Genomic DNA, 26,469 nt, shown 5'->3' with positions numbered 1-26,469 from the left:
TCTGGAGCCAATGCTCTGCCCATCTGGGGCCATGCTTGCAACTGAGCTATTTTAGTGCCCGAGGAGGATGCTGCATGGAGCCATCCTCAGTGCCTGGATCAATGCACTTGAACCAATCAAGCCATGGCTGTGGGAGGGGAAGAGAGAGAGAGAGAAGGGAGAAGAGGAAGGGTAGAGAAGTCAATGGTCACTTCTCCTGTGTGCCCTAACTGGGAATCAAACTGGGAACAGCCACATACTGGGCCAATATTCTACCACTGAGCCAACCAGCCAGGGTTGCATCTAATTTCTAAAAGATTTCTCAAACACTAATATGTTATTGTTCATAAGCAGAAAATACTTTTTCTTAAAATTACATTAGGAAAACTTCAACCTTTTTCAAAATATGTTTTGATGTAGCAGAATAATTATTTTATCTCTTAGAACAAGCATTCATCAAATACTTAACTACTAACAACTGTTAAGTTTGAAATAAGAACTTTTAAAAATCTTCAAAGATGGCCTAACTTATTTTTCTCCGAGTTTTAAATATGATGGCTTCATTTTTCAAGTATCCTTAGGCAAAATATGCACACAATAGACACAGAACTCTTTTATTACTTATTTTATTTTCATATAAATTAACATCCTAAAAAATTGAAATAGAAACACTAAATACAGTATTGCACATAGCGATCTTTGTTAAATGCCCTATATTTTCATAGAAGAATATTAATATACGCATTGGAGGGAGTGAAGGGGACAGGAAAACTACAAAACTACAACCAAAACCCACTACTGTTTCTTTGCACTTGAACAACAAACTAAACAGTAAGAGATCATACTTTACATAAATACAAACACAGCTATGAGTCAGAATATTTTCTTTTTTAGTTGCTTTCCATAATTGGTTTGCAACAGCAATAAATTCTCCCTTTTATCTACAGCCATAGCCCTCAACAAATATTAAAATAATTTTTACAAACCACACCTATTCACATTAGACAAAACCATCACAATGCATGATAAGTGGACTTTACTCTCAGAAGAGTAAAATTACTTTTTGCCCTTCAACATAAAATGCTTTATTAGGCTCATTTAGATAATTAATCATTGCACACTCATTTTACAGCTTTTAATCATCTGCCATAATCCACAATGACAATCCCAATTATGTCAAAATACTCAGGCAGGTATGATAATTCATCCAGAAAATGTATTTATTTCCCTAGCCGACAATTAGTCATGTTTGGTAATTTTATGAGCATCATTTATTTAAATTCCTTCAAAATATTGAGTCACACTTTTTTTGTGAAAGGCAATAGCAAAGTTATAGAGAGGCACATAGATTTGCTTTATGTAGGGTCTCCAAAGATGGTCTGATAAAAGCCCTCTATAAACAAAATGGTTTCCTGCCTACATTAAATGATTTCTAAGAAAGGGGTTTCGTTTTGCTATATTTTTTCTACTCATTATCTTACAAGTAAAAAAAATGATAATCTTTTTTCACAAATATATATTTATGTAGAGCAACTCAAAGACTTGGGAAAGCCTCAATTTTGCTATATAAATGGTACTTAAATTTTAGAATAGAAAAATGTATATGTAGATGTGAAACTGATACAATTCACTAGAAAGAACATTTTAACTGTCAGTCTAAATGCAGTGATGTGGAGTATTGGTTGTCAGTAGAAAGAAAGGATTCTGCTGTATAAGGAATATTCTCATTAAAGGAAAATTCTGGTTCATGTGGAGCATATTCAGAATTAATGCTGATACTGCCTCTTATACATGCTGTTTCGGTCTATCAGTATAGTACCATAAACTTTTACAAAAAGAAAAGATGTCAAATTCTCCACTGGTCTACTGCTTTGTATTTTTATATGAATGTACAGTAAAATTCAACAATCAGGAACTGCCTAGAAAACACAAAGATTATGCAAGAGGTCAAGGAGAAAAATGATCAAAATGACGTGGTTTCCTTCCCACCTTCAGGTCTGCTGAATGTTGTGTCAGTGGTTAGAGAGCACTCATTTGCATTCTGCTTTGTCTTTGTTCAGGTTTTCATGCTTATCTTTGCTTTCTGAAAATAGATACAGCAGATAAGAGTTATAGTTAGAAACAACTTTAAAAAAAAATGTATGGAGTGGAGAGTAGCCCAAACAAGACCTTTTCATTTAGATCAGATTCTCTGGGAAAGGTTAAAGATCAACAAGCCCATAAAGGAAAAATATATGAGTAGAATATATTTCATCTTTTAGAATATTCACCAAGACAAACCACTATATCTTTTTGAGAGAAAAAAATGTTTTTAACATTCAGTTTCTAATTAGTATGAAAGAGTGCCAACTCAACTTTCTCATTCTCAGTTTTATGTACAAATACATTAATGTGAAAATCTAATCAGCTGTTTCTATCCTTATAAAAGTGTGATTGAGGTTAACTAAAAAGTAATTATTCCTCCTTGTTCCATACACTTTAAATATGTACTTTAATTAAAAAGATGGGAAATAAAATATACCATAATACTTGTCATAAATTAAAATTTTTGATAGAGAAACTGAAAGAGAAGCAGCCTTTATTTTTTTTAAAAAAATTTGCAATTTTTTATTTATTTAGGTAGCTAGCTAGTTATTGTGCTTAGCTAATAGTTCAAGGCACTCATTGTTATGCTGTTTTTTCTTAATTTTATTTTTAAATCACAGTTGACATTCAATATTATTTTATATTAGTTTCAGGTGTACTACATAGTCATTAGATAATCATAATTTATGAAGTGATTCTCCCCAATATTTCAGGCATCTAACTGGCACCTTACATAGTTGTTACAATGTAATTGACTATATTCCCTATACTGTACTTCACATCCTTGTGACTATTTTGTAACTACCGGTTTCTACTTCTTACTCCTTTCATCGTTTTCACCAAATCTCCCAACCCTCCTCTCATCTGTAAACATTCAGTTCCATGTTGTTTTGATTATTATAGCTTTGATATTGTGTAGCACAATACCTCCAACTTTGTTCTTTCTCAAGATTGCTATTGCTATTCAGGGTCTTTTGTGGTTCCATGTAAATTTTAAAATTAATGTTGTAGTACTGTAAAAAAATGTCATTGGTATTTTAATAAGAAGTGGATTGGCTCTATAAATTGCTCTGGGTAATATAAATATTTTAACAATGCTAATTCTTCCTATCCATGAACATGGTATATGCTTCTATTTATTTGTATCTTCTTCAATTTCTTTCTTCAATATCTTATAATTTTCTGAGTACAGGTCTTTTATCTACTTGGTTAAATTTATTTCTAGGTATATTTTTTGTTGCAATTGTAAATGGGATTCTTTTCTTAATTTCTCAGAGAGTTCATCACTGGTGTATAAAAATGCAACCAAATTTTAAATATTATCCTGATAAATTACTGACTTCATTTTCAGTTCTGGTAGATTTTTTGGGGGTAGAATCTTTAGGTTTCTTTATATAGAATATCATGTCATCTGCGAATAATCACTGTTTTCCTTCTTCCTTTCCAATTTTGATGCTTTTTATTCTTTTTCTTGTTTGATTTCTATGACTAGGTCTTCCAATACTATATTGAATAAAAGTGGTGAAAGTGGATGTCTTGTTCTTGATCTTAAGGAAAACGCTTTTATCTATTCCCTGTTGAGTACTCTGTGGGTTTGTCATATATGGCTTTTATTATATTGAGTTATGTTCCCTCTATCCCCACTTTGCTGAGAGTTTTTATTATAAATAAATTCTGGATTTTGTCAAATGCTTTTCTGCACCTATTAGTATGGTTTTTATCCTTCATTTTGTTTATGTGGTATGTCACATTAATTTATATGTGAATACTATACCAACTTTGCATTCCAGGAATAAATCTCACTTGATTATGGTGTATGACCTTTTTAATATATTGTTGGATTTGATTTGCTCATATTTTATTGATGGTTTTTACAACTATATTAATCAGAGATATTGGTCAACACATTTCCCTTTTTGTAATATCTTTGTCTGGTTTTAGAATTAGGGTAAGGTTGAACTCATAAGATGAACTTGGAAGACTTTCCTCCTCTTGAATTATTTGGAATAGTTTGAGAAGGATACATGTTAATTATTCTTTGAATGGTAAAATTCACCTGTGAAGCCATCTGGTACAAGACTTTTGAAGGGAAAACAGCTTTTAACTGAAGTCATAATTCATAACTTTTTCTAAAGAGGGCTGTTTAATCATATAAAAGTTTGGGTTGTTTTAATACCTTTTCCACTTTGACTATAGACTAATCCAATTCAAAATTCTATTTTAAAGCCTAACTCAATTTTTCATTTAAAAGAACATCATTTAGTCCTGGCTGGGTAGTTCAGTTGTTAGAGCATCATCTTGAATGCCAATGTTGTATGTTTGATCACTGGACAGGACACATACAAGAATCAACTGATGAATGCATAATTAAGTAGAATAACAAACTTATGTTTCTCTCTCTCTCTCTCTCTCTCTCTCCCTTTTCCTCTCTCTAGAATCAAGTTGAAAAATTAAAAGAGAATCATTCATTTACTTACTTTGTGGCACAAAATACTGACAGTACCATGAGGAAAAACTCATCATTTTCACCAAGCCCTTCCCTTCTAGTCTGCAAAGCTTGGTATTTTATTTTTAAGGAAGAAGTGAGCAAGAAGGAAACTTAGAATAGCTTGTTAAACTCAGTTTATTGACTGACAGCTGCTGAATAGCCAACTGTGCAGTGCCATTTCTGGGTATAAACCAGGTCTGAATCCTCTGGTCTAGCAAAGGACAACTCTACACTTGGAATTTCCCATTATGTTTTAGATCCCAGTGTCACTAATGCAATTATAACAGCCACTCTGGGTTCAAATACAGCCCTGTACTGTGATTATGTGTAATAAAGTGAAAAAAAAGATTAACCCCAACTCTTGCCTACACACCCGTATCCATATATAAGCATTCTGTAGTAGATTTATCTTAATTCTTAAACTTGAAATGCTGGATACTGGGATTCTTTCAGCCTTTTGGGGCTAATGAAAGGCATTAGGAAGAGAGAATTCTTTAAGTTAGATGCTCATTACTTTTTCAAACAAGAGAAAATAATTAAAATATTTTGTTTATATATATTGTCATAACAGTGTAAAAGCCAAAGACAATCACAAGGTAAAGAACAGAAAAGTTAAATACTTACAATTCCAGAGTCATGTCTTGGTTTTATTTTATAAAGTGATTTTCCCTTTTTCTGCCTACACACCTCTTCGGCTTCTTTCACTCTGGGTGGGGAGAAGACAACACGCATAGATCACAGCATTCCACCTTATGGTTGGTGAGCAAACACCAAATTATTAAGGATTTCATTTTTTTGGAGAAAAGAATACACAGAAATGTTAGCTAAATGTTAGAACTAGAGGGAAATTCATTCAGGTTGTTGTATTTTTTATTTTTAGAAAGGCAGATTGCTACATGCAGCATCTCATTTGGATGAGTCTTGGAACCTTGAGTACCCTACATTCTCCTACAAAAGGGCCCTGAGAGCCTGTTTTTGGAGGGTCTAGCAGGGGGCACAACTAATTGTATACCCTTGACCGACTAATGGTCCTCTCCTCTGTCGGGGCAGGTTGTCTGCTTCGACCAAGCGCGCAGCTTCCGGAGGGACGCAATATGGAGCAGTGAGGGAGGAAGGGGACACCCACCTAGCCAGTCAGATCAGCCAAATCAACCCTGGCGATCAATGGAGTGACAGATGTCATAGCCATATTGTCCTCACATCCCATCCAGGGGTTCTTAACTTGGAATCAAAGAATGTAGAATGGAATAGTATACAAACAGATAAATATTTTTATGTCTATATATGTATTAAAGGAGTCTTAGATATAAGAAAGTAAAGAAACAGTCCTCATCTTTCAGGTGTGAACATACTCAGATTGGCTCTGTTGCATAATCAGAATGGACACTTAACATAAATCAGAAGCATTAAAATAATTAAATTAACAGCAGCACATAAAAAACTCAAATCCTTATTTAAAATGATTTCAGATTCCCTTTCCACATCACAGTCATGCATGAAAATCATTTGCAATGAATACTTGGGCAGTTTTTTAAAAATTGAACTTCATCAAGCATGGGAACCAATCATTTAATTGAAAACAGAAAACAGAGAGTGAACAATAATAACATTTTAATACCACTAAGATTTCTTTTCGAACATTCACGCCAAGGAAACTGGTATTGAATTTGCCAGAGGTGGAGTTAAAAGAGGATGTTATTTGAAGATTAAGTTCTGCATTCAGTTCTGGCTTTGCAAGGAGATGCTGGTTAATGCCCTAATAATACTGACCCTGTATTTCTTCAAATTGTAAAAAAGATCAATAATATATAATATAAGTACTATTATTTGTTGCAAAGATTTAAAATTTTAATTAAAAACTTCTAAAATTTAAAATACTATAAAGTTATACATGATTACTTCAAACATAGTGTAAGAAATCAACAAACTGAAATTCTATGAACAAAAGAGATGTTTTATTTTTCATCAGATGAAAAATAACATATAAGGTTAATTGTACTATTTTGTTATGATGATTTGCCTTGGGAATTAAAAATGAAGTACTTCTGAAGAAAGTAAAAGTAAAAAGGCCATGGCAATTTAATAAAAGACCTTGTATGTAGATCTCGAAACCTATTTCCTCAAAGAAATTATAAATATAGTTCTTGAGTCCTGTGGCAAGTGCTAATGAGAGAATTTATTTCCTACACAGCTGAGTAAATCTCTGTACTTAAACAATACAATGCAACAAATAATACAACAGAGGAGCTACAAGGTTGATTTTATAGTTAACCTTAGAGTGTGACCAATGAAAGTGATTCCTTTAGGACATAAAAGGCCTGTGGGATTGATATTGTTAGTAATTTCAGAAAATGATGACAATTTAGAAGACACTCCATTGTTAACACTTTTATGACTTTCTGTCCAGGCCATAAATTGCTTTTAATCCTTCCTCCAAACATTTGAAAACAAAAATATTTTCTTTATAACAAACCAAGGATTGCAGAGTCCGAGTCCCCATCTTCTTCTAAAATAACTACCAGTAAATTTAAGTTGAAGTATTTGGACAGAGAACGAAGGAAAGTTTATTTTAAGCACTTAGCCAAAATTCAGTAGATCTTCTCTTATATTTACTAGCAACACTTTAAAGCATTTGTGACATTTATAAAAATATACTTCACAAGTATTCAGATCATAAAAACATTTTAGTTTTCTCCCAGTCTTATTTATCTTGTTCTTAACACACAGTTTTATAAGGATCACAGGAAACCGAGTCTAATACACACACATTTAATTCTATATAAAAGCAAATTCAGCCATTCCTTACAGTGGAAATGATGAAAACTATAAAGAATGTGTGTCAGTGAACCCTCACAAGATCTTTTAGCTCATTCGTTTATTTGACAATTCTTCATTTATGGAGGAGTAACTCCAGGTCAGGCACTGGGACTAGCTCAATTTTATAAGGACAATTAAATTCAACATCTAATTGGAGAGAGACACACATAAGCAGGTCAGCTGGGATAGTGCAGTGAGTACCACCATCTAGGTGTGTAGAGGTCTAGCTGTGTCCTGGAGGAGGGGGTTGGCAGGCAGAGCTGATGGGAATCCTTCTGGAGCAGCTTGACAGCCAAGTCTTGTTTCAAAGATAAATTTTAATTTTTCACACTGGTTTTTGATGGGGGGGTAGTAATGAGGATGAAAGAAGACTACTGTGTACACAGTAATAAATGTAAAGACCATCACTTAGAGAACCAGAAGCACGTGTCTCTTCTGCTGCCACTGGATACCTGCTATTCAGAGGCCACAGTTCAAACTGACTTTCTGGCTTATGACTCAGTTTCTCACGTGCATGATGGCTGAGTTAGCCACTGTGTCCAGATAGCCTCCAGATGCGCACAGGATTTAGGGAGCTGGAAAACTGCATCAGAATCTCGAGCAGTTACTCTTCCAATATAGGAGGAGAATCATGGAAATGTATTAAAATGCAGGGCTGCAATTCTAATCTCCTATACTCTGGGTTAGTCCCTCTGAAAGGCATTTAGAAGCAGCACCCAGAAGAATCTGAGTAGGTGGCCAGTGGGCAGCCCTTTAAGAACCAGCATTCTGGAACTGGGGGATCCTTCCTGAAGCCCCAACTGGGTGGCCACCCTGAGCCCCTAGACAGCCACATGTGCTTACCCCTCTCTACTTTACAGTAAGACTGAACATCCTAGGGTTATAACACCAAACGAGGAAAAATTGCTCACTTTAGCACTTTGTTGAGTCCCATCTCACTTAAATGAATGTCGCCTCTTCCAAAGGCCAATTTTATTTCAACAAAACTGACAAAAATATTTTCCATACTTTAGACAGGAAAAAAAAAAAGGGCCCTTGGAGAGAGACACTGCCAGTATTGGCTCAAAGAAGAAAAATAATGAGGGAATAGCTGGGACGGAGGGCCCAAGACAGCTGCCAATACAAGTGTTTCCTCCTTGGGCTCTCCAACTGGGCGACCATCAGCCACAGTTCAGGCCTATTGAGTAACTACTTGTCCATGTTCCATCCTCTTTCCTTCCCACCTCACTCTTCATTCAACAATGCGGAAAACTTCTGAAATGAAGCAGGAAAAAGATGTTCATCTCACAACTAGATGCTAAAGGCTTTACGTGAAAAAGAATAGTGCTGATAACCTTTCAAATGATAAACATAAATGAACAATTTGTTCTGTTTGGAAAGGAGGCGGGGAGAGAAAGAGGGCTAATACTTCATTTATAAAGAAATACAGCACTTTATTTACATGAAGGAGGAGGAAAACATGGTTGGTTTAAAGAAGACAGTCCTAGGCTTCACAATTTTGCCTGTACTTGAGTTTTAGGTCCAATGTGGGTGAGGTCTATGGATGGTATGCAGAGACAGACATAGTGCTCATGCACAATTCAGGAAGATATGTCTGTTTTTTTAAGTGAGTGGAGGGGAGATTGTGAGACAGACTCCTGTGTGCACCCTGATGGGCTCTACCTGGTAAACCCTGCCTGGGAGCTGATGTTTGAATCAACCGAGTTAATTTTAGTGCCTGAGGTTGATGCTCAGTCCAACCAAGCTATTCTCAGCTCCCAGGCCGATGCTCAAGGCAATCGAGCCACTGGCTGCAGGAGGGGAAGAGAAAAAGGAGGGGGGGGGGATGGGAAGGGACAAGCAGATGGTCACTTCTCTTGTGTGTCCTGACCAGGAATCAAACCCGGGACATCCATTCAATGGGCCGATGCTCTATCCACTGACAAGCCAGCCAGGGTTGATATCTTCTTTTTAATATTGCTGCATTCACACAAAGAGGACTACCAGGGCACTTGTTAATCAAGATTTCATCCTATTAGAGAACTAAAAGTGGAAGAAAGAATTTTTGGATGATGTCTTTGATAGACTCATTCTAACTGCAACTTCCAACCAGCAATCTAGATAACAGAAAAAAAAATATGAACAAAACCAAATCATATGGTAATGTAAACTCTTCACTTAGCACTTTTCACGATTTTGGAAAAACAACAACACAGAAAGCAGAGACTAGAAAACCAGAAATATAGCTGTATCTTTTAGAAAGAAGAATAATAACTGGTATAGAATGATTATAAAATTTGACATTTATGTTAATGTTTGTTGCATTTAACTTGATCCTGTGTCTACTTTTTAAGTTTTCTGTTTGTTCCTAGGACAGCAGGTTGTAATTACTCTAGCTAGCACCAACATGCCTACCTCTATCTTCTTGTAATAATTTCTATCTTTTTAAAGAGGAAAGCCAGATAACTCAGCTCATTTAAATGAGCCTCAAATTAAAGCTATCACTCTGTGTTCATTCCTAATTCAGTGAATAGAGTTTCTGGACTCAGAAGCAGGGAATATTTCAGCTGCCATTGGTCTTGTCCCTCACTCCCCACTTCCCGCATACTTCAGGGTTCACAGTTGTCTGGAAGGGGAAGGAGTCCAGCAGTCTGACTTACGGACACACACAGGGCTTTCCCATCCTAATTCTAAGTGTATGAGTCCAAGCTACTGCATACCTGAGTCATATTGGATCTCCAGCCTGCTTACCCAGCAAGTTGTCCATAAAGCTGGAGGGTAATGCTAGAATGACTGGAAAACCTGAAATTCAAGCTTATGTAGGTGACAGAGTATGTAACACTATTAATTGGTAACGACAGACTTTGAGATGCTACAGAGAACCAGCAACGTTTGTGAGAAATAGTACTGGGAGTATCCCTTGGCTGTAATTATTTTAAAGGGCAGAAATGACCAGAGGAAAACAAAATATCGTTAAATATTAAAGCTTAAATTTACTTTAAAAAACTCTGATATTAAACTTACCTTCTAAAAATAAAGTTGTATATGTAACCTAAAGGAGGCTAATTAAATTTCAATATGTCTGTGTGAATTTTTATTCTTTACATACAAATATTCTAAATTGTAACAACTTCATTTGCTTTTAAGATATTAAACTTACAAGTAAGTTATTAAACATAGAAAATTTGACTCCAGGAGAATGAGCCTATTTTAAAATTAAACTTTATCTTATAGAGAAGACAGAGGTAGGAGACCAAAGAAAAAATACTTTAATTACAGAATTTGTTGAGAGTATTTTCAATTTAAGGTTTACATTATAAAGAAGACAGAAGTAAGTAACCAAATGAAAAATACTTTTTATCAAAACATTTGTTGAAACTAGTTTAAATCCCAATTACATTTTAATTTTGGTATTTTTCAAAGCAAATCACATGTTGTCCTTGATATAACTGGTTGCATTTACACTAAGGGTTATTCTAAACATAATATGTGGCTTCTTTCTCTGCTAATAGAGACATATTTTTCTCTGTCCTCTCTTCCCTAACCCAGACCCACTTATTGTCAGGCTAACATATACAAAAAGTTCCATGTGATTAAGTTTAGAGACAGTTTGTGAGATGAGTAAGAGAGATACTCGCTGACGCAGAAACAGAGAACTGAGACCAGATGTCCCTGCAGCCTACAGGCAGAAGAATTTTTATCTACTTTCTAGAGGAAAAGCCAGGCTGGCCACAATCTTATCAAGAAAACAGATATGCTCTCATCGCTCAATCGAATGAGAAAGGGAGCCTCTTTTCTGCCACAAAACATTAATAATTTTGTCTAAATAAGTATTTGTGGCAGACGTATTCATTTCCTGCTGGCTCCAACCCACTTGCTGGGAGTAGCTTGATTCGTTACTGGAGTCTACAGCCTGTGTAGCTTTAAGGGCAGCCCAGAGCTGGGATGTTACATGTCTGCGGCTTTATACAGTGGAGATGGTTCTCCTAACAATAAGCTAGATATAATTACTATTATTATCTATTCACAATCTAAAATCTAGGATTCTGTCTGTGACAGACATACATGTTCTATGTTTATAGTCAAAAACCTCCAAATATATACTGATCATAAAGCCAAGAAGCAGAGATGATGTCCACCAGTGTTTCTTTTTTTTTTTTTTTTTTAATTTTTTTTAATTCATTTTAGAGAGGAAAGGGAGAGACAGAGGAGAGACAGAAGGGGGGGAGGAGCTGGAAGCATCAATTCCCATATGTGCCTTGACCAGGCAAGCCCAGGGTTTCGAACCAGTGACCTCAGCATTTCCAGGTCAACGCTTTATCCACTGCGCCACCACAGGTCAGGCCACCAGTGTTTCTTGACACTATTTTTGTGAAGTGTTTGCGGGTAAAAAGGGATGAGTTTTAAGGAAACACATTCAACCAAACATGTTAATGTCCTATCATCTGATCTCACTTCATTGAAACAACATTGTATCTGCCTACAAATTGACAATTTCTTAACCCAAAAGAGAAAGGGAAAAAAAGACACACACACACACAGAGAAACAGGAGACGCTGGTTATGAATAGGAGTGGCAGCCTTGAAGTTATGGGTCCCCACCTTGTGGGTTTAAAGGTGATTTGGGGGAGTTTGCTTCTGGCTATTTTGACTCCTGTATTGACCTCACTGATTTAAAATATACACACACAAAACCATAAAACCCCTGAAATATAGTGGAAGAAACCCACCAAAATGTCACTTATTAGCTCAAGTAAAAAAAGACCTTAAGTTTTCTCAGGCCCACATTTCAGAATTGGACTTGAACTTCAGAATTTCACCAGTGACAATCTCTGGCTTTCGCAGAGGGACTGTTTCATGTGCACCTCAACTGCTTCCAGGGAGCAGTTAGGGTGAGCACAAAGTTGCTCCCAACTCAAGGAAAGTAAGGTTAAAAAAAAAAAAAACACTTTTAGCTACTTGATGCGATAGGAATGTGGCTCAGAGCTGAAGAAAGACTTGCTGGGCAGCCCAGAGTGCAGAGCCCCAGCTCACAGGGCTGTGGGGGCAGCATGGACCGTATTCCACTTACTGCATGGTAATGCATGATGCAGCCATGCCCCTCTGCTAACAATATGAGCTTAACTTTGATTGTTTATTTTTTAAAGATTTATTCATTTCTAGAGAGGAGAGAGGGAGAAGAGGAGCATCAACTTCTAATGTGCTTTGACCAGGCAAGCCTGGGGTTTTGAACTGCCGACCTCAGCATTCCAGGTTGATGCTTTATCCACTGCGCCACCACAGGTTAGGCAATATGAGCTTAAATTTGAAGAATATTCATAGCCTCAAATATAGAACTCCATGACAGTCAGACATATATGTTCTATGTTTATAGTCTAAAACCTCCAAATATATACTGATCACAAAGCCAAGCAGCAGAGATGATGTCCACCAGTGTTTCCTGACACTATTTTTGTGAAGTATATGTGGGTTAAGAGAGATGAATTTTAAAGAAACTCATTCAACCAAACAAATTAATGTCTTAGCATCTGATCTCATTAATGACTGGGTAAGATTCTATAAATGTAGAACATTTTAATTATATGGGTAAACTATCACAGAAAAAAACTTTCCCTACAGTTTTGGAAAGGCTAGAAATGAGGAAAAATGGGGATGGATGGATGCTATGCTCTCATTTCAATGCAAATGAAATAAAAATTTCATACACACACACAAATTGTTGACATCAACCTCTCTGTTAAATCAAAGCATTGTCACTGCTTTCCTATCTGGTGGACTCACCAGCTTCCTGATCCTCTACCACACTCATGACTAACACGGTTAACTAGTCCTTTAATTCTCTTATCCTTTGGTCCTCAGAGAACCTCTGAGATTTCCAACTGCTTTCTTAATCTCTTTTGCTGCTTCTTTTTTTTTTTTTTTTTTTTTTCATTTTTCCGAAGCTGAAAACAGGGAGGTAGTCAGACTCCCGCATACGCCTGACCGGGATCCACCCGGCATGCCCACCAGGGGGCGATGCTCTGTTGCATCCAGAGCCATCCTCAGTGCCCGGGCCATCTTTGCTCCAATGGAGCCTCGGCTGCGGGAGGGGAAGAGAGAGACAGAGAGGAAGGAGAGGGGGAGGGGTGGAGAAGCAGATGGGTACTTCTCCTGTGTGCCCTGGCCAGGAATCGAACCTGGGACTCCTGCACGCCAGGCCGATGCTCTACCGCTGAGCCAACTGGCCAGGGCCTGCTGCTTCTTAATTATTAAACTTCCCCCCAAATGTTATCGTTCCTCCCAGGACTCCAATCTTGACTTCAATCTTGACTCTAGTTTCATAGGAAATCTCCACTGTGTAATTCCAACTATCACTGCTATGCTGAAGATTTCAGATCTGTATCTCTGGCTCTGACCTTCCTCTACTCTTGTGCTCCAAATCCTGTACCCAGTATCTTCCTCTTGCTCACCTCCTTCTTTTCACCCATCACCCCCTCCCTTGTGGTAACCATTCCTTTGGTCTCTGTTTTTATGAATGCGTTTTTGTTTAGTTTCTCTGTTTTATACAGTATTTGTCTTTCTTTGACTGACGTATTTTACTTAGCATAGTAGCTTCTAGATCCATCTACGTTGTTGCAAATGGCATGGTATTTATATATCTCTTTGCCTTAGCGACTAGTAAGTTCCTTGAGGTTAGAGATCATCTACATTTATTTTTACATTACCAAGAATAATAAACCTCACACAAGTATTTGCTAGCTGTTTGAAAAATGACTGACTCAATGAATGAACGAGAATGAATAGGGAAATTAAAATTAAGCTAAAATATCACAGGGATAAATTTGGGCAAATACCTATGGCTGAGATCTAAATCTCTCATTTTTTGCCTCCTTCTGGTGAACTCTTCAGCATTGAGTCTGGATGTTCAATTCACATTTTGAGTAAACTATGTGGGGTTTTATTTGATTTGAATATTGAGTTTACTGGTTTGGCATTATAATTCCATCCATAAATAACAATTTAATTTGAATGATTATACATGAAAGTTAAAGATATGAGTTTATATCCACTTTCTTTCATCTTATAGAAAAGCAAATTTTGGATGCCCTATAAGAAACATAAGGATGGCCCATAAGGATTCAATTTGAAATCGTGTCAAACTAGTTTTTTTAACTTTTATAAACTCCTTGGTTAGAGGAAAAGCTAAATTACATAGATATGATATATCTTCCCTTAAACAAAGCAGTTAAAGAATCTTTAATAGGATGTGTGCACACTAGATAGAGAAATGATGGCTAAATGAGAAGATACATAGATAAATTTGCAGTAATCAAATATGCCCAAGGAAGACAACAAGGTGACTTTAAGTATGGTTATGTTCCTGTTTAAAGAGCATCATATTGAAGAGCTTCAAAGCACAATCAATTGGTAGAATTTATAATAAGGGCTGCTTTAATCTGAGAACAGAGAAAACTGTCCTAGTAGTCAGAGTTGTTTAAAAAACTGACTGCTTTTTCATTTGAAGGGAAAGAGCATTTGCAATGAGCCAGGAGTGCCCTATACAGTGTGTGTTTCATGTGTACCATTATTCAACCACCTAGCAACCAAACATGAGAGATGTCATTTTGCTTTTTTTTTTTTTTTGTATTTTTCTGAAGTTGAAAACGGGGAGGCAGTCAGACAGACTCCTGCATGTGCCCGACCGGGATCCACCCGGCATGCCCACCAGGGGGCGATGCTCTGCCCATCTGGGGCATTGCTCTGTTGCAACCAGAGCCATGCTAGCACCTGAGGCAGAGGTCATGGAGCCATCCTCAGTGCCCGGGCCAACTTTTTGCTCCAATGGAGCCTTGGCTGTGGGAGGAGGAGAAGAGAGAGACAGAGAGGAAGGAGAAGGGGAGGGGTGGAGAAGCAGATAGGTGCTTCTCCTGTGTGCCCTGGCTGGGAATCGAACCCGGGACTCCTGCACGCCAGGCCGATGCTTTACCACTGAACCAACTGGCCAGGGCAGATGCCATTTTGCTATTTTAAGGAAGAGGAACCCGAGACTCAAAGAGGGTTTTGAGGTCACACAATAGAATAAAGAAGAAGAAAATCCAGATCTGGTCGACTTCAGAGTCTGCATCCTTTTCATTTCTCTCCACGAACAAGGGTACAAAATCATGGGATTGATAATTGTCAATTTATTTCCCAAGTTCGATATCCCTTTCCCATTAGAGAGCTTCCAAAAAAAAAAAAAAGAGTGTCTTAAAACAAACTAAAGTGTTAGCTCCTTGAAGGCAGAGAGTGGAATGTCTTTTCTCTCCTAACCCTACACCTAGCATGGTGCCTGGATCATCAAAATAGCAGCTAATACTGAAAATTATGCACCAAACTCTGGGCTAAGAGCATTTACAGTTTTACAGACTTTATCTCCTTTCTCCTTTAAATCTTGTGAAAATCCTATGAGGTACTGTTGTAATCCAACTTTTGCAGTGAGGAATGAAAAGTTAAAATGGTCAAATTACTTGCTTGGGGTCATGCACGAATTTGTGGTAGATCTGTGGATCAAATCCAGGCATACACAAGACATTCAACCTCTACAGCTCTAGCTGTGACCATAGAACCACATCGACTCTCACAACGCAAAAGGATGGGAAAGATAAACAGACAACCATCAATATTTTCCTCTTCCTATTTGTGTATATTTATATGTTCATTTACATTTATATATTTCTATTTAACACATACCATATTTATATATGTACAGTCATTATATATGTATATTATTTTTTATTTCTACTTATTTAGAAGTATTTGATTCTAAAGACTAAATGCTTTAAAACTTTTGAAAAAAAACTGTTTAGAAAAAACGGTCACATGTGCTTTATCAGATGCTGGGGATAAGTACTCTAATTGGGCTAATTCTGAACTCGATTCAAGGAAAAGTAGTAATGGAAACACAATGGACTTTAGCATTCATCTTTGAAAAAGGAAAGCATGTAAGACTGGCCAGACAAAACAAAACTGCCACCACATTTTCTTGATTCTAATTTCTAGGAGGAATTTTTGATCTGGTTCTCTTAAATAAGAAATGTGAACTGTAGTCAGTATAAATCTAAAAATACAGAAGACAGAGAAATTTCTCCAATGGTTTTTTTTTTTAAAATACAAATCCTCCATATAAACTGAGATTAATTTTTAAACTTTAACTCAGTGAAGACATTTCTAAAGAGAGGGAAGTCAACATGCATTCTGAGGATGTTCTGTTGCTTTTTGGTGATTTAAGTTGATACAAAGATATAACTTTGAAAACTAGGACAGCCGGTATGTTTCCTCAGTTATCTCAAATCCCAGTGGTCTCAACTGAACAGTAGTCAGTAAGCAGGTGGCTAGTTTCGGATAGGTGCTGGGAACACCAATAATTATGTGCTGTTCACAAGGAAGGGAAATAATTCGCGTTAGGGACTAGGTGAATAAGCAGTTGAGTTCATATTCCATTGTGTAAATAAAGAGCCTGAATTATATTGTCAAACCAAGAGTAGCCTTCTTTCAAGATCTTGCATAGGAACTGAATATGGCAACAGACAGTTTAATAGTCACTTTACCAGAAATCTTTATGCTCATGTACAAGTTAGAAATATTAAGCTTCTGATCACATATTTTTCATTGCTAATTTGAAACCTCTGTTTTTGAAAAAGAAGGGTTTGTTTTTCCCAGATCATGAGGTAGTGACAATTTTTATTCAATATTAGACATAGATTTAGGTGAAAATTTACAAAAGTGCTCAGCAGAATTGCTTTTTTCTAAGTCCTGAAAGAATGACCATGTTCTTTCTGTATATACTGAGGATTTTAGATTTCCTCGATAACATGGTAAAACAACACTCCCTGGCTCCACAAACTTAGGATAGTAAAACTGAATCTGTCATTCATGATGGCCAAATCTATTATAAAATCACATTTAACAGCAATGTTCATCTTTTATTACAAAAAAAATAGTGTTGGTTACTACCATTGACATTTTTCACACAAACACTTTTTCATTTACCTTTACTAAATTTTACCCTTACTTTTCCACTTGTGTTAAGATAGTGTCTTAATTTCAGTGATTTTTATTTTGCATATGGTTCAGAAAAGTTTTTGATTATAGCTAGTAAGTTATCAAATTTAGTTTTGTCAGAATTTATGCTATGGTTTTGACACTTCTCTACAAAGGACAATATGTGTGAATAGCTTAGATTTTATTTTTTTAGAAAGACTTTCTTTGGTGGAGAATTGAAGATCCTTTAGACATAGGACTTAGTTTATAGAGAGTGTATCACATTTTTCTCCATGTAAAACTCATAAAAGGGTAAAACAAAGCTATTTATAACATAATGGCTTAGAATTATGTAAGAGGAAGAAGGGCTTAATTAAGGAGCAAGATGTGGGAGATACAGGCAGAAATGGGTTCAAGGAAGCACACATATTAAAGCAGAACAAGGGTCACAATTTTTCCTCTACTGGATTATTCCTAATTGGCCAAAAACATGCTGTTTATCAAAAAACATTTTTTTTTCCTTAATCTACTTTCTCCTTCAGCTAGCCCTTTTCTCTGTGACCCTTTATAAGTAAAAAGTCCTCAAAAGAGTTGCCTATAGTCATTGTCTCCACTTCCTCTGCTCTCATGTAAACCAGTGTTTGTCTGCAGCCATTTGATAGAGAGTACTCTTGCGAATGTCGCCAATTCTTCCATGTTGCCAAATCTAAAGTTCACCTTTCAGTCCTCTTCTCTTGCACATGGGCATGAGCAGAATTTCACATGGTTCTCCCTCTAATCCCTCCTTCTTGAAGTCCTTTCTTCACCTGGTCCACCAGATTACACAATGTGGCCCCAGCATCTCTTCTCTGTGTTCATCCTCTCCCTCCCTCCTCTTGTTTGCTCTGTTCCAACCACTTTGACCCCCCTTCTCCAAAACTCCTTCCTTAAGCTTTGCACTTGCTGTATCCTGTCTAGAATATTCTACTTTGTGATATCCACTGGTTTATTCCTTTACTTCCTTTAAGTCCCTGCTATCCCTCACTTCTCAGAGAGGTGCTGCCTGGCTAGCATATGTACAATACAATCACCTCCTGCAACTCTCCTCCCTTCGCTCTACTTTGTTTTTCATCAGAGCCCATGTCAGCACCCATGTATATTTAGTGATAATCAGCCTCTCCTTACTAGAATGTAAGCTGCAGAGGACAGGGATTTGGTTTTGTTCACAATTTCTATGCCTGCTATATAGTAACTACTTAATAAACACTTGTTGAATGACCTCAGTAAAGGTGGGAATAATTAATAAATTCACAGTGAAGGAGGCAGACGTGGTGTTCAGGGTTGAAAGAAAATGGAAGAAGGCACTGTAAGGAATAAATAAAAGGAAAAGTTGATAAAAGGTATTCTTGATTTTTTCATTCCCTGAATATGTCCCAAGATTTGTCTTAGAACATCCATTCTTAGAGAATCTACTTTAGATTGGGAAATCTGATTTTTAAATAGTCCAGCTTGGAAAATTTCTCCCAGAGTAAGAAAGGAGATGGGTATGGCCATACAGATACTGGGTGTGTTAAGAAGCATAACGTGTTCTGTCAATCCTAGTTCTAATGAAGACATAGCTGGAATAACACACGATGTGGTCCAGGCAGGATGGGAAGCAAAAGGAATCAGAGAAAAGATTCTAGAAGAATTAAAAAAACTGGGAATTCTATATCAGGGCAATGAAAAACTTTATAGCACTTTCATGGATAACCTCAAATATTTTAGGACCCATTACATGGACAAGCATTGGATTTATTTGTGTGGTTCTAGAAAGAGTCAAATTAGAGCTAGTGAGTATAGGGTTCCGTCAGCCAGATGCCCATTCTTTCTGTAATCCTTTACCCAAAACATCTGGGGCCAGATGGGATTACAGAACTCAGAAAATTTCTAATTTCATACAAAAATCTGGCATGTAACATTACAAAGGGGTCTGACACAGCATGGAGTAATTAAACACGTTTCTGTTTCCATAGTAAACATACAAACACTCATACTAAGTAGATCAGTAAAGACTATAGACAGCCAGACTGTGAGTTCAGGTTGCCACACACTATGAAACAACTTTTAGTTTTAGATACTTCTGGATCACCAAATATTGGACAAGTGATTATGGCTCTGAACTATAAAATTATAAATAAAACTATAGGTATTATAATAACTGTCCCCAAGTTTGTGAACTTCATTAAACTCTCAGGCTAGAGAATTCATTAAGCCCTTAAGCCCATAGAAAATGGCCAATAACAATTAGGAATTTGGATGTGATGCTTGTTAGATTTTCTTTGATGTGCATCAGTAGGAAACTTGTTTTTAATAACTAATCATGAATAGTAAAATATATATTTTATGAAAGTTAGGACTTTATTTGTTTTATCTTTCCACTGTGGTCCACCAACTTTCTGATGGTCATATTCTGACTTCTCTTAAGGTAAGAGGTTATGCATTGTCCCTGATTCTCACCTGAATGCCTCCTTGTTTGGGACATGACAGTAGATAATAATCAGTGACAAAGTGGTTATGAATCCTTATCTTTTTCTTCATTAATAATAAGCTTTTCTCATAACATCACTTTCAATAACTTGTATTTGTATTTTTTTCCTGAATGGTTATGTGTCTTTGGGAATAACCATCCATCCATCCATCCATCCATCCATCTATCCATCTGTGATAGTTAAAAATGCTTTTCCACCTTTTTCTCTAATTTGCCATGAATACTATCTAGCCTCAATTTCTTGCCATAGTACTCTGAGCTCTTTTATTTTGCCTTTGTAAAATAAAAACATTAGGAAAAACTGATGCTGTAGAAAATAAACACATGAACAAGCTTAGTGCAGAATTAAAAGTGCTTCTGTTCTAAAACAACACATGAATTTAAGAATCCATTAATATCCACGTCTAGACTGACTTTTACAATGAAAACTCTGAGTTATCTGTGAGCATCTTAAATTCTTTTAACTGATGAAATATATATTTTTCAACTATTTCTCATCTTATTTATCTCTCTCACAAGCTTGGAACACTTTTAAGTGGCCAAATGGAATTTTGTCAAACTTTCCAAAAATGTTCATCCCTAGGCCATAGAAATTGGAACCAAAGAGGTTAATTTTTAAAAATAATTCCATAAAAGTAAGGTCTACTGGAAATATGCTTTTATTTCTGAAGTGCTTTATTTTATTTTATTTTTTTGCAAAATACAGATTATATAAATTTATAGTAATAATTAGAATATTTTAAAGATGAAGGTTAGTACTTCTACTTTATTCCCTTTTCCTCCTCTACAAATTTTAGAGACTGAGCACCACACATTTTTATGACAAATTAAAGCTTAGAGGACTGGAGATTCTCACATGCACACTTCTACTTTTGGCTATTTTAAATTCTAAATGAATGTCTTCGATTCTGCCACCAATTCCATGTTTGTTTTTTCCCATACCACCAAGCAATTAACACAATTCTGATACCACCTACTGGACGGTGGCATCAAATCCCACAGGTTAAGGGCTCAGTCCCACAAAACTCACTTCATATGCCAATCACAAATCCAGATTGTGTCCTGCGCAACCAGTTAGAGCTAGGAGGTTACAATGACACCCTCCCTAGGTTTGATTACTTTGCTAGAATGACTCACAGAACTCTGACATGTTACTTACTAGATCCCTGGTTCATTATAAAAGGGTATAACTCAGGAAAGCCTGATTGACAAGATGCCTAGGGCAAGGTAGATAGGGAGGGGCATGGAGCGTCCACACTCTCTGAGTGCACCACTCGCCCTGTGTCTCCATGTATCCTCCAATCTAGAAGCTACCTAAACCTCATTCTATGAGTATTTATGGCAACTTCTTTACATAAGCAAGACTAATTCAATCATTGATCGTTGGTAATTGGTTCAGCACCTCTCTCCTCCTCAGCAGTCAGGGCAGTGAGGCTGAAAGTTCCACTCCTCTAATTATAGGGTTGGTTCCACTGGCCATCCTTATGTTACCTAGAGGCTTTCCAAAGTCACCTCATTCAGATAAGCAAAGACACATTTATCGCTCTTTCCACTTAAAAAATTCCAAGAATTTTAGGAGTTTTGTGTCAGAAACGAGATTGAAGACCACATATATATTTTCTCATTTATAAACCACAATATCACAATGCCTATATGGCATGAGTAGTCAATAATATTCATTTTTTTCTGAAGTAAGAAGTGGGAGACGGAAGATAGACTCTCACATGTGCCCGACTGGGAAGTACCCAGTATGCCCACCAGGGGGCAGTGGTTGGCCCAGCTGGGACATTGCTCTGCTGCAACTGGAGTCATTCTTGTGCCTGAGGCAGACTTTGCCTGGGCAAAGGATCCTCAGTGCCTGGGCCAACTTTGCTCCAGTGGAGCTTTGGCTGCAGAAGGGGAAGAGAGAGATAGAGAGAAAGGAGAAGGGGAAGGGTGGAGAAGCAGATGGGTGCTTCTCCTGTGTGCCCTGACTGGGAATCAGACCCAGGACATTCACACGCCAGGCCAATGCTCTACCACTGAGCCAATCGGCCAAAGCCAATAATATTCTTTTGAGAAAGAGCAAATGTCTATATAATTTAACCTCATTTTAGGTTTCATCATTTTTCAAAATGATGGCAAATGGATCCCACCTTAGATGCCCATATTATAAAACGACACAGAAATATGAATAGGTTTTAAATATAAAATACTAACTCATTAATATGACTAAAGATTATTTCATTTATTAAAAAAAAAATTGCCCTTCAATCACATCTCATTATTAGGTTCTGCTACTACTGTACAACCTTAGGATGGAACATAAAATCAAGCATACTTTCTTCCACTACTGTCCCGGTACTCCTAATTTGGTGGAGATGAGGGTCATGTTAGGGTTAACGGACCTCAGGGAATCTGGGCCCTCCCAGGGAGGAAGCAGGCAGACCACTCTAATGCTGAAGACTGCCTTTTCCCCCAGGGCCCACTTTCAATCATCTCATCTCCTAGCTCATCTCCAGAACCACTCCAGCTTAAGCTCATAACAAGATGGTAGTGATGTTCATGCTGCTCAGAGCAAAACAGTTTCAGTCTCCATCAATACAGCCAAAGTTCTGTCCTCACCAAGACTACTATTTTCTGAAAATTAGTAAGAATTTTTTTTTTTTTAAACCAGGCCCTGGCCGGTTGGCTTAGTGGTAGAGCATTGACCTGGCATGTGGAAGTCCCAGGTTCGATTCCGGGCCAGGGCACACAAGAGAAGCGCTCATCTGCTTCTCCCACCCTCTCCCTCACCTTCCTCTCTGTCTCTCTCTTCCCCTCCCACAGCCGAGGCTCCATTGGAGCAAAGTTGGCCTGGGCACTGAGGATGTCTCCATGACCTTTGCCTCAGGTGCTAGAATGGCTCTGGTTGCAACAAAGCAATGCCCCAGATGAACAGAGCATCGCCCCCTGGTGGGCATGCCGGGTGGATCCCAGACAAGTGCATGCAGGAGTCTGTCTCTTTTCCTCCCTGCTTCTCACTTCAGAAAAATGCAAAATAAAACAAAAAAAACCCCAGAAGCTTAGATCTGCCTAATTTGCCAAAAGATAGGGTGAGCCTACTTTGTGTGTGTGCACTAGCACAAGGACACCTTTTCTCTCCTGAGCCTTAGCTTGTACATTGCCAGATTTGGCTCATCCCATCCAATGCAAAGGCAAACGTAGCCCATTCTAGGAGAAGAGGACAGCATGCCCTTTGTGCAAATGCAGAAATGGTGCCTTTCAGCATGACCCTCACTCTGTAAAGCACGGCTCTCCAGACAGGACTTTATATAGCTCAGCATCAAGTTTTAAATCATTCAAGGAAGGAATCTGTAAGGAGACATACCAGCCTTTCTCCAGAGAGAGATCAATGAATTGTGGAGACATGTTGGCCAGAAATCCTTTCTTTGATCTATACTCAGAGTGTGACACATAGGTGCCAGCCTAGCTGTTCCTAAAGGAGGGGGCACACTTTGTAATCAACTGGAGGTGGAACATGGCCAGGGCCATGTGTGACCAGCTCGAGACAAAGCTGATGGATTATTTAGAGAATGTTTAACATTACTCAACAAGATCAAATGACAGATGAAGTTGATTAAATAAAGTTTTCAAACTTCGAAAGACATCCTAAGTGTACTGGTACAGTCTCTAACTCAGGAAACAAAAGCAATCTAAATCAAATGGAATAAAATTAAATGACATAAAAATGCTCAGAGGCTTCATATAAGATACCATTCAAAAAGGGTGAGGAGACAAACTTCTGATGTATCTACATATTAATAAGGTCATAGATACAATTAGAAAGCTTACAAAAAAAATGTCTCACATCATTTTAGAAATTATATTAAGTATAATGCAATTTTCTTTTTCTATCTTTGCAATGTCTTTACTTTTAAAAATTGCAAAATGATAGCCCCTAAAACTCTAAGAGCATTAGAATTTAAAGTGAATTTTATAATATGCATGTAAGAAAAATTATGCATATGTAATTTAAGTAATAAAGATGACAATAATTTCAAGGTCATATGAAGGAGACACAAACTGTAAACAACAGTTTTCCATAGAAGCCAAAAGACCCAAGTTAGTTAGGATACTAACTTGCCATGATGGTTGTTCAACTGATGGACACTTGAATTCACTAGCATTCAGTATCTAAGACCACAAAGCAATTCTCCAGCCAGTTCCTGAATATCAGCATGGCCAACCTTTATTGAGTTAATCTTATTACACACTAGGAGGTTCTATATAAAAAGTCTATCCAGGCCCTGGCCGGTTGGCTCAGTGGTAGAGCGTCAGCCTGGCATGCAGGAGTCCCGGGTTCGATTCCCGGCCAGGGCACACAGGAGAAGCGCTCATCTGCTTCTCCACTCCTCCCCCTCTCCTTCTTTTCTGTCTCTCTCTTCCCCTCCCAGAGTCAAGGCTCTATTGGAGCAAAGTTGGCCCGGGCATTGAGGATGGCTCCTTGGCCTCTGCCTCAGGCGCTAGAATGGCTCTGGTTGCAACAGAGCAATGCCTCAGATGGGCAGAGCATCGCCCCCTGGTGAGCATGCCGGGTGAATCCTGGTTGGGTGCATGCAGGAGTCTGTCTGACTGCCTCCCCGTTTCCAACTTCAGAAAAATACAAAAAAAAAAAAAGTCTATCCATATTCTTTCTTGAGTTTTCTTCAAAAAAGAAAAAAAATGCCTTCTTTCCATGGGCTCAAAATTCCTCTCATGACCATATTTCAAGTTTCTAAATCTGACTGTTTATGATGAGCAGAAGTAGCGACTGGGGATCCTGTGGAGTAAGGTCCTGAGAGAGGACTCAGGAAGGCAAAGAAGAGATGTGGATTGCAACACCTTCTATTTTTATTTATTTAAACCATTATCATTTTCACTCTTTTTTTTTTTCTAAGCACTTTTCTCTTCTCCACTAGAAATACAAAGTAAGAAAATTTGGATGATCTGACTTCCGCTATGGAAATTAGATTTGAAAAATGTTTCTTTTGAAATAGTTTTATAGCATTTTTAACATGGCTTATGCTTTCCTGAAATCAGTTTACACAGGGAAAGCCCTGGACATTTCACCACTACAGAGTCAAGCTATTCGAATGAACCAATTACCTAAATTGATGGAGATCTTTTTGGTTTTGGAATGAATGTGATTCTTTCCCCTACAGTTTCTGCCAGTAGTTTTATCTCTCAAATTTTGAGTTAGCTAATACTCATGTTAGTCATTAAGAGATTTGCTTTGCTTGAGTAAGTCCAGAACTATCTGGGCACAGGGGAAATGATCAGGACTGTGCCAGGCAGGAACACAAGGAGCCAATGTAGAATCTCAAAGCCACAGACAATATAAACAGATCACTAACAGTGGTCAGTGCATTCAATTGTGGTCTTTATGTTTAGAACCCTAACGTGGCAATTCTACTTACTTATTTTTTTTTAAAAAAATAGCTTTATTGAGATATCATTCACATACTATAAAATATACCCATTTGAAGTGGACAATTTAATTGGGTGTGTATGTCTTAATAGCATCACAGGGTTGTGCAACAATTTAATTTTAGAACATTTCATACTTCTCAAAAGAAACTTCATTAGTAGTCACCCCTTATTCCTTTTCCTCAACTCCCTGACAAAGGCTAATCTACTTTTGAATTCTATAGACAGGGCTGGGCAAAAGTAGGTTTCTAGTGGTGAATATGTGAAGCACAGGGTTTCTGCTTGTATTGTTATTTATTTTGTGATATATATCTTTCTACACAAACAACTGTAAATCTACTTTTGCCTATCTCTGTATTTGCCAGTTCTGGACATTCATATAAATCAAATCATACACTATATAGTGTTTTGTGAGTCTTCTTTCTCCCTTAGCGTAATACTTTTAAGGTTCATTCCTGTTACAGTATACATCAGCATTGTACTCCTTTCCATTACCAAATACTTTTCCATTGTATAAATATGCCCTATTTCACTTATCCAGTCATGTGATAGACATTTCAATTGTTTCCATTTTTTGGCTATCATGAATAATGCTGCTATGAACATGTGTAAAAGTGTTTTGTGTAGACATATGTTTTCCCTTCTCTTCTGTACATACCTTAGGGGGGATTGTGGGGTGTCTTAGTAACTTTAGGTTTAAATTTTTGGGGAAATCTCTGCCTGTTTTGCAAAGTGGCTGCACTATTCTGCATTCCCAATGGCAGCATGAGAGTACCACTCAGTCTCCTCCTGTCCCCTACACTTGTTATTGTCTGTCTTTTTTACCAGTCATGTAGCACATACGATGTTTCGGTTAACGACAGACCCCACCTACGATGGTAGTACTATGAGATTATTAATAGGGCTGAAAGTTCTTCTCACCTGCTGACATAGTAGCCCAGTACCTCGCTGACGTGTGTGTGGTACTACAGGTGTAAAAAACCCACTGCACTGCCCGTTGCAGGAAAGTACAGCACACACAATACATACTGTGCATAAAACTTGATACTGATAATAAACAATTATATCACTGGTCCATGTATTTAATGTACTATACTTCTTGTTATTTTATAGTGTGTTCTCTCTTCTTATAAAAAAAGTTTGCTATAAATAGGATGTTGTATTACATGGGAAACAGCTTCACCACC

The 26,469-nt window shown here is 37.4% G+C and overlaps 1 protein-coding gene across 1 annotated transcript in view; it reads right to left on the bottom strand.

Moving 5' to 3' along the window:
* Window positions 1–589: 589 nt before the first annotated feature.
* Window positions 590–26,469, bottom strand: part of FMN2 (formin 2) — a 410,616-nt gene continuing 384,736 nt past the window's right edge. Inside the window, exons 17-18 of the mRNA XM_066235150.1 lie at window positions 5,177–5,258; window positions 590–2,062 (exon numbers count right to left, since the gene is read on the bottom strand). Coding sequence (XP_066091247.1) covers window positions 2,036–2,062; window positions 5,177–5,258 — 109 coding nt within the window. The 3' untranslated portion in view covers window positions 590–2,035. The remainder of the gene's footprint in view (window positions 2,063–5,176; window positions 5,259–26,469) is intronic.

Source organism: Saccopteryx bilineata, chromosome 1 (genome assembly GCF_036850765.1).
Source record: "Saccopteryx bilineata isolate mSacBil1 chromosome 1, mSacBil1_pri_phased_curated, whole genome shotgun sequence".
NCBI classification, from domain to species: domain Eukaryota; kingdom Metazoa; phylum Chordata; class Mammalia; order Chiroptera; family Emballonuridae; genus Saccopteryx; species Saccopteryx bilineata.
The sequence above is the reverse complement of the archived record's forward strand: the minus strand, read 5'-3'. Positions and strand labels throughout refer to the sequence as shown.